The 11,089-nt window shown below is 36.5% G+C and overlaps 1 protein-coding gene across 1 annotated transcript; it reads left to right on the top strand.

The window, feature by feature from the left end:
* The first annotated feature begins 5,888 nt into the window (after nt 1–5,888).
* On the top strand, nt 5,889–10,191 carry LOC134672895 (uncharacterized). Its single transcript, XM_063530844.1, has 2 exons — nt 5,889–6,260; nt 8,848–10,191. The coding sequence occupies exons 1-2, from the start codon at nt 5,928–5,930 to the stop codon at nt 9,988–9,990; spliced, it is 1,476 nt and encodes a 491-aa protein (XP_063386914.1). The 5' UTR covers nt 5,889–5,927; the 3' UTR covers nt 9,991–10,191.
* Nucleotides 10,192–11,089: the final 898 nt, after the last annotated feature.

Below are 11,089 nucleotides of genomic sequence, written 5' to 3'. Positions count from 1 at the left end.
CGCGTTTATAGCCGATAGCTCATAGCTTACTAGCTCGCGGTGAGACCAGTGCCATAGGGACGCAGCTCTCACGGGACTGAACTGAACAGTTATGAACGCTGAAGAAAACCAAAATACCAAAAATAACTAAATTCGAAAATTGTCTACTTATCTGCGTGTCTGGCACTTGAATAGGTAATATAACTAATATATAAGTGATAAGATTGGACAATTAGAAATACATATTCCTCGCGCCAAGAACCTGGGGTCCGCTTGGCAACTAATCCCAAGGCTATCCAAAATTATTACCCTAGTGCGAGCTACTACGCGCTACGGCAATAAACTACCGACTGAAATTAATTTGTTATGATCCAGAAAATTATTCATCATTGTCATCATCATTATCAGCTAGAGGACATCCACTGCTCGACATAGGCCTCCCCCAAAGAGTGCCACAATGACCGGTCTTGCGCCACCCGCACCCGACCTTCGTCCTTTACCACGCCCTACTATGGCCATCGGTGCAATGTGCCCCGCCCACTGCCACTTAAGTTTAGCAATTCGGAGGGCTACATCGGATACTTTGATTCTGGTGCGGATGGCCTTATTTCTGATGCGATCACGCAGAGAGACTCCCAGCATAGCTCTCTCCATTGCCCTTTGGATGACTTTCGAGTCTTCTTATGAGGCACACAGTAAGGTAGAAAATTATTAAGCAAATTAAAATGGTGACGTTAGACCTACCTTATAGGTATGACACATGTTAGCTTATTTTACTCATTACAGAAACAAGTACATAGTTAAATTTTATCGGTATATTTCGCATTACATTGTTTCGGGAATAGATAGATAGTTGTTCCTTAAATATGGATTTACGTTTATATTCCTCCGTCCAAAATGTGAAATATTTACAGACATAATGTCCTACGTTTAGCACCAAAATAAAGACACTTCTGCAAAAAGGTAAATCGTGAAAAATTACGACATTGTACAAACCCGCTGAGACATTATGAAACGTAACTTACGCTTAGAACTTACGTAACCAAGAATACGAAATGTGCTGTCTAAAAAGCCAATTTCAATGCTAATTCTAGCATGTTATTTATTCATACAGTTGTGCCTTTTACCAAGATGATTATCCTTACATTGCGTAGGCAATTTATCTACTTTCAGGGCAATTACAGACTTGAGTGATACACGTGGACTTTGAATATATTAGGGCAAACATATTGATAATAGGCAATGATCTTCGCCCGTTTAAGCAACGTCTAGCGGTCTATCTTCTTCTACTTCTTTATATTTAAGAGCCGTGCTCTTGTCGGTGGAGCAATCTCCAACTCATCCGGTCCTCTGCCAACTCCTTAAGGTTCAGTTGTTCGGAACTGTCAAAATTTTGTTCTTACTGACAGGCCGATACCTTTCGACGGAATGTTAGTCAGTGGGTTCCTTTAACCTTCTGGTATGACACGAGTATGGTATGACATGCGTCCAAAGTTAAAACACCCGTTTTTGTTTTGAGTTCATAGATCGACGAATCCAGCAACATAAAAACTAGTTTGATGTAGTCGAAAAGTAGGGGAGACCGAGATGAGTTGTGACAGAGGAGAGTTGTGACGTAGTCGATCTTTTGGAATCTATTAACTAAAAACTAATAGGTCGCAATAGCGCGCGTTTGTTAGTTCAAGTTACGAGCTAGCAAACGCACACTGTTGCGAGCTTGCTAACAGTTATTAGATTCCAAAAAATCGACAATCTCACAACTCTCCTCTGTCACAAGTCACCTCGGTCTCTCCCACTTTAATACAAAATAAAGTCCGTAGCGGCCCCATTTTTCAAATACCTGTCGTTAAATTTAAAATAATCACGATTATTTAGCAGTGGCGCTAGTGTGCACGTTGATGGGCTCTTAAGTCCACTACCAGGTGGCTTGGGTTCGACGACGGTGCCACCCTTCCACACATCGATTGAAACCGCTTTTCTACCCTACGTAATAGTATGTATTATACTACCCCTTTGCCTATATATTATGATTTTTTATTACTATATTAAATGGTGTGATTTCTTCATTCAAAATGTTTTTAAAAGAAAATTCTACCAGTCGACATGAGTTAACTCAAAATTTGCATTAACTTAGTTTGCCACTCTTGTCGATTAAATTCAACTTTCCCGTCAGTTTTTGAAGAATAAAGAGAGCGTTTGCAATGAAAATAATGGAGATTCTGATGACAACACAACCATATTAATCAAGTTTAAATCCGCCCACGCCAAAGAAGCTTGTTTTTCGTAAATCTGCCATAACTCTTTTAAATTAAAAGAAATCACACCAAAAATCCTGTTTTTATGCGGAAGTTTAATACCGGATGATTGATGTAGGCAAGATTTTGGTCCGGATAATCGTGTTTTGTCATTTTTTATGTAAAATGACCCTTTTTAATTGGCGGTGTATTGTTTAAATTTTCTATTTGAAGCAGGACTAACCAATAGTTACTTGAGATAAGCAGATTTCGTACATTTTCCAGCATTTTTGGTGCAGCGGAGTGGTGTTAACGGAATTGGTATAGATAATTTCAACTGAAATGGTAAATTAAGGTTAATATTAACGTAATTGACGCTAATTAATCATTAGGATTGAAATTATTTATACAAATTCCGTTAACACCACTCCGCTGCACCAAAAATGCCGGAAAACGTACGATCATTGGTGATAAGTTAGTTATTCTGAAATTCTATTAACGAAGCGCAAAGTCCCACTTTCGAGTCCCGGTAAGGTTATTTATCACTATTACGTGTGAACAAGTACCTGCCCAAGTAACATTTTAGTCCTATAATTTTAGTTTTTATCGCTAAAAGCTTGTATAGACGTCGTATTAAGGTTTCAGAGGTGACCACCTGTCGTATAAAAGCGTTTGGCAACACCTTTTTGCTCTATAGGCTTATACAGCTAATATATTATATAAGCAATTGATGTAAAGGTTTACTTCACCATTTTATAGAGCCGTTATAGGCGTGTACTATAATAGCTTCAAATATAACCACTATAGAGCAATATTACTGTATAATAGTATTTGGAATCACTTTTATGCAAATAATTTGCGCTATTAAGGTTCTCTGCAAGCAACTATAGTTTTAGTGTTTTAACAGTGACAAAAACCCAACTATACAACGATTTTACGATATAGTGGCTTTAGATATCACTGCTATAGTACATAATACTTTAGTAGTTTGCGCTATTAAGGTTCCCTGGAAGCCGCTATAGTTTTGTGTTTTAACAGTGACAAAAACCCAACTATACAACGATTTTAGGATATAGAGGCTTTAGAGATCACTGCTATAGTACATAATACTTTAGTAGTTTGCGCTATTAAGGTTCTCTGGAAGCCGCTATAGTTTTGTGTTTTAACAGTGACAAAAACCCAATTATACAACGATTTTAGGATATAGTGGCTTTAGATATCACTGCTATAGTACATAATTCTTTAGTAGTTTACGCTATTGAGGTTCCCTGGAAGCCGCTATAGTTACGTGTCTTAACAGTGACAAAAACCCAAGTATACAACGATTTTACGATATAGTGGCTTTAGAGATCACTGCTATAGTACACAATACTTTAGTAGTTTGCGCTATTAAGGTTCCCTGAAAGCCGCTACCCAACAAACAAAAATTCCGCTTCTAGTGGCTTATATTGCCAAAAATAATATTCTTATATGAGCCATATTATCGCTAATAAGGGTGCATTTGGGCACAAATTATAAGGACAATTACCTTATATCCCCCTTGTATTTGCTTTATTGTGAGCTTTCTTATTCTTGTACGTGCTTTATTATGACACGCAACAAGAAAGTCAAACTTATAATGGCAAAGAAAGTGCTCTTAAAATGATAATATACTTATAAGAATCATATTGAAAACATTAATAAGGGCAATAGCCCTTATACACGTTTTGTTAACGTCAGATATAAGGGAGTAAAACTGATAACGGCTAAACAGAGGCTATTAAAAAGTCTTTGGGATTTATAACTGTGCGTTTATGACTCTGCAAAAAGTGTTTTTTCTTAGTGATTTACTTTTTTGTAACAGTTTGACAAAAAGTAAACATGTGTCCTCCATTTTACTGAAAAGAAAACGGTAAGTTATTGAATTTTTATGTATAGATTACTCGAATATTTGCTTTTACTATGAAAACTGTGTGGGAATTTAATTTCATGGTAAAATGTGGTATGCAGTGTGTTGTGTTATCAACGCGCCCTTGTATTTCAGCGGATTTGTGCTAAAAATGCGGATAATTATTGTGTCATGTTTTGAGCAAGGCCATTATAAGAGCAAAAGGAATTAGCACATCGTCTACAAATACTCTATGAGAGTTAACACTTTATAATAGCAACAGGTGTTGCTTATGATTCGCCATTTTACATATAGTTAGGGTTCCTTTCTCACAAGTGAAATCCCGTGCCTATCTATGTACTCATATAAATTTTGCTTGTCTGCAGATTATACAATGGAATTCGCGGATGTTGACAAATTTTTAAAATACAACGATCTCGATTTACATAACAAGAGATGGCCTTGGAACTGGACACATTTTATACTAAAAAATAAATGTTATAATTGTCGACATCCGACTCATCCAAATTTACCTTTACACTTTGTGATTGGTCGTGAATACATAAAAGTTTTGAAACAATTAACTTTCATTTTCTGCCAAAATTGTAAAGAGTATTTGATTTACGACCACTTTATTGGAGATGAATGCGAATATTGTAATCCATAATTAAAATAGTTACAATATTTCAAAATTAAAAACTATCAATAGGAAGAGTAGGTAAGTAAATTGAATATTTCTATAAGTTTACGTACTTGCCTAATAGGTTAAGTTTACATATTTAATTACACAAACGGGTCTACCGCGATATAATTTCATTGTTTTACCTTTAATTCCGACTCAACTCAGCAACTGCAACTCAGCAGCTGGTGCAACTCAGCTGAAACGTCGGAATTAAAGGTAAAAACAATGAAATTATATCGCGGTAGACCCGTTTGTGTAATTAAATATGTGTACAAAACGCGAGAGTTTAAAGTGTTAGGTTAAGTTTAGTAGCTTTGTACTATGCGCAAAAGCATGGTATAATAATATACTCCGCCTGGTACTCCATTCCCGTCTTTTCTAGGTCACCTAACTGACACGGGCCTACGTCATCACGCGACAGCGCTATATGATAATATGCGATAGCGCTATATATAGCGGCCATGTTGTTGTGACGTAGGCCCGTGTCACTCTGGGAATGGAAGACCATGTTTTATTAGACTATGCGCAAAAGCACTTGAGATATATCGGTCTCCCTCCCACAACTACGGTACGAAATCAGTCATTCCACGCTACGCTACTTGCGCCTGCGATATTATAAGTAGGTATTTATACGATGCCACGTTGACGTTGGCGGTTGTGGCGCGTGTTCAGTGTCGTTCGCGAGCTCGAGCCAGACGGGCGTACACGAATGCGTAAGTGTCTCTTCAACGTGAGCTAAACGGGTATTTTTTGCAGCAGCTTATTTATCTGATTATAGTTCGTTTTTTTAGCATGAGAAAGAACTTGAAAGAAGGTAAGCGATCTTGACATGTCTATTAATTGAAAAACGCTTTTTAGAAATCAGTAACTATTACTTATGAAAGCAGAAGAATATAAATGATCGTATTAGATTCATAATTGTTACATATTTGCCGTAACTTATTTTTAAAATGTGTTTTTCAATTAAAAGACACATAAAGATTGTTTACCTTATTTCTAATGCTAAAAAAAACGAACTATAGGAAGTACAACGAATATTGCCCAATAATAAATATAAGGTTATGGTACTTTAGGTACCTAAAGAAATTATATACTTAGTAGTTACTTTATTTTAAATTAAATTTTTTTAAGTTTTAATTTGTTTTTCTTTTCAGATTTATCAATAATGCCATACAAAATTGTAAAAACTTATGAAAAGGGGGTCACACAACTAACAGCCGTACCAAGTACTTGGGAAGAAGATGGCGTCCTACGATGGCCTAGATATAACGAAAATAAATTAAGAAGAATTGAAGGTTCGCTTCCTGATAACAGCTGGCGAAAAATAAATTGCCAAGTGAAGAGATCCAATCTAATTACTTTTCTTAAAGCGGAACAGGAAGTAGACAAAATGTGTAAATACTCTGAAACAGAAACAGACGCTGATGAGCAAGATTTAAATTATGTGACAGACAATAGAGATATAACGTTCGAGGAAATTGTTCGAGATTGCATTGAGGTAAGTAACCTTCAGTAAACCTTCCACTGAAAAACGTAGGTAGCTACAGTCGGCCGACTGTAGCTACCTATTATGAGGCCTAATAAGTAGCTGAACGCCTAAGTACCTTGGTAGTTTAATGGTTATCGCACACCAATCACCCGGCAAGGGATCAGCACCATTTCGCTTCACCACTCGCCGTCAGCATAGCTCTGGTGGAAAGACACCCTAAGTGTGCGTTGCAGTATGGAGTTTCATACAAATAATACTGAACGGCTCGAGGTGGCGGTGCGAGGGCGATTACTGGGGGCTGATTTCTGTTTGACATTTCATGTGGCAAGAGCCGGGCGCACGCATGTCACGACACGTTTTAAGCAGGCCACTGACGAGCCTTCCAAATGGACGCCGTTACAATGGATTCATCCAAATGGACGGCATCCTAATATTAAACATTGTACGTTTTTGACATTCACGGACCGATTTTGGATTGCAGCCACGCTATTTGGACTGTTGGAAGGCTCGTCAGTGGCCACCTTTACTATTTAAGTCAGTGACGCGCTAGGTGTTTGCCACACGAAATGTCAAACAGAAATCAGGCCCCTGTGCGACACAGTACAAAATTTCCTTGTGAGGCCAACCGTACATATCATATTAACCACGATCAGGTTTGCATTGTCTGCTGGCCCTGTCTCGCATAGGTACTTTTGTTATAAAAAAATAAATGAATCATTTATTCAGATGAACTTCTTCTGCCAAATTGCAGGGCAGTGTGTTGGCAGAAGGAACTCCCTTAAAACATAGATGGGTAGACTTAGCTAATTGCCTAATTAATTGTTGACTTAAGTACATCTTATTGCTTATGCTGGTAACTTTAACTTAATTCTTAATCATTCTTAATCAAAAGGTACCACGTTGTTGCTTATGGATTCCGAGATATCAATGATTTTGTAAATCAAGTCGAAATTGACGAAATATTGTTTTGTTCAGAAACAGTCTCTACCGCTATCTCCTTAACTTTGCACTAGAACTTTTTAGAATTATTTTTTCGTGTCTTTTAACCCCCAATGCGTGTCTTTACACCCCTTTGTTGTATCTAATCACCCCCTATGGCGTAACTGTTCACCCCATATGCGTGTCCACTGACCCCTTTATCACGTAAATTTGCTTGTTATTGGTTTATTGCAAAGAAATGCTTTATTATAGAGAAAATTTGTGATATTATTTATTATTTCGGTACTACAGATACTATATTATCAGGTTAGCTAACTTTTACTTAGTTAATGTCAAAACATTTACCGCTAGAACAAAGTTCAGACAGGCTTCATTTCTTACCTCGGCGAGACCTTACTTTAGAGTCAAAAAAAATCTAACTTTTAGGCAGTTTGATTAAGTTCTTTTGGTATCAATGTAGAGAATAAATAGTCTACTTTATACGCATTCCAAAAAATCTAATTTTAGAGATGTACGTTTTTAAATATAACAACTTAAAAGAAAAAGTTCAAAATTTCTCTATTCACCCCGCGATTTCTGTTCACCCCGTTTTACGGTACCTAAATAATAAATAATATCACTAATTTTCTCTATAAAGAAGCATTTTTTGCAAAAAACTAATAACTACCAATTTTACGTGATAAAGGGGTCAGTGGACACGCATTTCAAAAGTAGGTATTTACTGAAATGTAAATACCCATTTATTTTTACCGATCTTAATTATTAAATTTTCTCCCTCAACTTACACTTTATTATTGAATTTAATAATGTTTTCGAAGAGGTTTCATGGAAATCGGTTTACTACTTGGAACCAGATTCTGAGTTTTTTACGTCTAACAACTTGAATTTCGAAATAAACATGTACATAAATGGGTATCGATAACAGGATAAAATCTATTTATTTGTTCAGTAAATATACTGGAAGCGAAGACATTTTTGAAATGAAAACTTCTTTAGCGGCGCTGAGCACTTTTTGTGATGGGGAAAAAATGTTGAACTCGTAACAGGTGTCACGTGACCGTAAGACGTAACCCTCTCTTTCTACCGCGCGGCGAAAATGTATGCCTGAGCCTGCTGTTTCGTTTAGGCGGCGCAGGGGGCTTGCGTGACGTCACGTGTGACGGACACTGTTACAATGTCATTGTGTTTTTCTTTTTCGTTTAAATGCCATCTAGTGAGTTTCCCTCAAACTGGTATTAATATAACTCTAGTACACGCAGTGATGTGCTTAGGGGTTTCAAGTAATACGACGAAATAACGCTAGATGGCGTTAACCTCAATTATACATAGTGCTGCAGACATTTTGCACTAGATGGCGCTGTTATTAATATTTTGAGTTATAATGTCGTTGAGTTTTCACTTCTGACGGCACTCCTGGAGTGCAATCCGTTGTTTTTTTTATTATATGTATATGTACTATTGTTATATTTATGTCATTGCATAATTCAGACAGACGGACGGAAAGGTTGTTTTTTGTACCGATTTTGATAATTCCTTCACATATCTTATACCACAGTAGTATGCGGCGCTCCCAAATGATTTATCACAACCATGTGATTGCTTTCAATTGCAATTTTTAATACAATTTTTAATTCGTTTGTTTGTATTTTCCTTGCAGCGCGATAGTATTTCTCCAGGAGCATTGACTAACATAGTCGAAGCATCATCATCAGAGAGGCAAGAAAATGATGTACTATGTCAAATTGATGAAACAAGCCCTTTAGAAAACGCACCAATAGAAATTCATATTGATTCCAACGTTCAACAAAATGTGTCTCAGCCTGACAAAGCAAGAAACTTAGGAAACTCACTAATATTAATTCAACCTCAAGCTACCAATACTGATTCCAATGCTCAGCAGAATACGACTACCGAAGTACAAATTGATAACGCCTCTTTAACTTTGATGGTTCTGGGAAAGATAGAAACTTTGCAAGAAAATTACAAAACTCTCAACGAGAAAGTAACAGAAAATATCAAAGCCCAACAAGATGACAGAAAATTTATAAGTGAAAGCATACAGTCCATTATGGTCGCTATATCCAATATTAGCGTTCAGTTTGAACATGTAATGAAACAGTTTAGCAGTGCAGAAAATAAAAAGCAAAAAGTAACCATACAGAATATTGCAAGTGAAAACGATCTTAACAATTTTGAAAAAGAGTTGGAAAATCCGGATACAGAAGTAGAATGGAAGAAAAAGTTTTTGATTATTTGCGGGAAAGGAAAAGGTCGGGGGATAAATAACGCATATGCATTGTCTGATTCAATGTTCACTAGAAGCTTTTTAAACCAGTGCAGCTGGGCTGGAGGATCTCGAACGCCTGAACAAAAGATTTGCTTCAAAAGCCACACTAAAATCATAAATTTCTTTTTTGATATTGTTCATGAGTCAGATAGTTCATTTACCGTAATAGAATGCCACCAATTCTTCAAAACCATTCTGAAAAACTCACGCTCACGCAAAGAAAGCAAACAAGAAAGAACATCTAGAACAAAGAATCGACCAAAAATAAAAGCAAACCGCAAGAACTTGTGTAACCGAAAACAGACATATTTACCCATTACCGGAACATCTGCACAAGAGAATCGCTCAGAGGCCTCTTCACCAGTTGCTGGTACGTCTGCCTCTGGTCCAAAAAACTGCTCAGAGGTATCAGTTATTGGAAAGTCTGTCCTAGAAAACAACGACCAGATGTCATCTGCATCTGTCGCAAAAATACATACTGAGATTACTGAGTCACTTGAAACATCTGTTTAAAAAACTGTTTATTTCCGAGACAACACTCGTGGGCAATGTTAATGATGTTCGTTAGTTTTCATTAGTTTAACAATACAATTAAATTACTCTAGCAGCCGTATTCGAACAATGAAATACGTCAAATACTAGATATTGAGTCGATATGGATTGGATATGTCAGTGTCAAACAAGTGTCAAAATTGACTTTTCTTCAAACAAAAACGTCACTTTTGACACTTGTTTGATACTGACATTTCCAGTCCATATCGTTTCTATATCTAGTATTTGACGTATCTCATTGTTCAAATACGGCTGTAGGACTTTGTCACAAACAAAACCAAGCTGAAGAAAAACCTGTAAAATAATTATACGACAATCTTGCTGATTTGGTTTGGTTTAGAAATTTTCGTTATGTTTCACACAATTAGATAATATTTTGCTCCATTTTGGTGGATAAACACTGTCATTGTATCTGATTGTTTTGTTATAATGAATGTGAATAAAAGTCTTTAAAAGTCTAACCCAAAACTAGAATTAATAAAGACTTACGGTAAATTTGTTAATCTTCTTTGCTACTTACATAATTAATGAAGACCTTCACGTTATATTTTTGTTCAATATGTAGATTACTTTTATTTGTAATCCTAGGGATGGCTTTGTTTTGTTATATTTTGATTTTTATATGCTCATCGATAGTTACGGGTAATAAAGCCACGATCGCAAAGTAATCCTATTGATGGCTCTATTCAACCATCGACATATTTTAGCTTGAAATCAGGGATATAATTTTGTTTGTATGTTCGAATAGTTCTTCTTAGTTATTTAATATGACTGATTAATGATTATGGCTGTACTAAATAGGGGAAAACGGGTAGGTATGGTTGTCACAATGGCCTAAATAGAAAATCTACAGGATTAAAATGCGCTAAGTTGAAAAATGTGACAACCATACGCGGTCGCCCCTACTTAGAATCAAGAAGGATGTTACGTACATTTAATAGCTTGCTAAGATACTAGTTGTACTTAAAGAGATTTAAAGAGTGTTTGTCTTTGTAGATCAAGTCAAGGACCAGCTGCTGACGTTAACATTTCTCTGTCAACCCACCGCGTACGGTTTACA

Source organism: Cydia fagiglandana, chromosome 17 (assembly GCF_963556715.1).
Source record: "Cydia fagiglandana chromosome 17, ilCydFagi1.1, whole genome shotgun sequence".
Taxonomy (NCBI): domain Eukaryota; kingdom Metazoa; phylum Arthropoda; class Insecta; order Lepidoptera; family Tortricidae; genus Cydia; species Cydia fagiglandana.
The sequence above is the reverse complement of the archived record's forward strand: the minus strand, read 5'-3'. Positions and strand labels throughout refer to the sequence as shown.

Bases quoted from the DNA above. Each gene is read 5' to 3' on its own strand.
- LOC134672895 (XM_063530844.1), top strand. From the start codon at position 5,928: ATGCCATACAAAATTGTAAAAACTTATGAAAAGGGGGTCACACAACTA. The intron at 6,261-8,847 runs GTAAGTAACCTT...TTTTCCTTGCAG, and splicing joins TTGTTCGAGATTGCATTGAG to CGCGATAGTATTTCTCCAGG.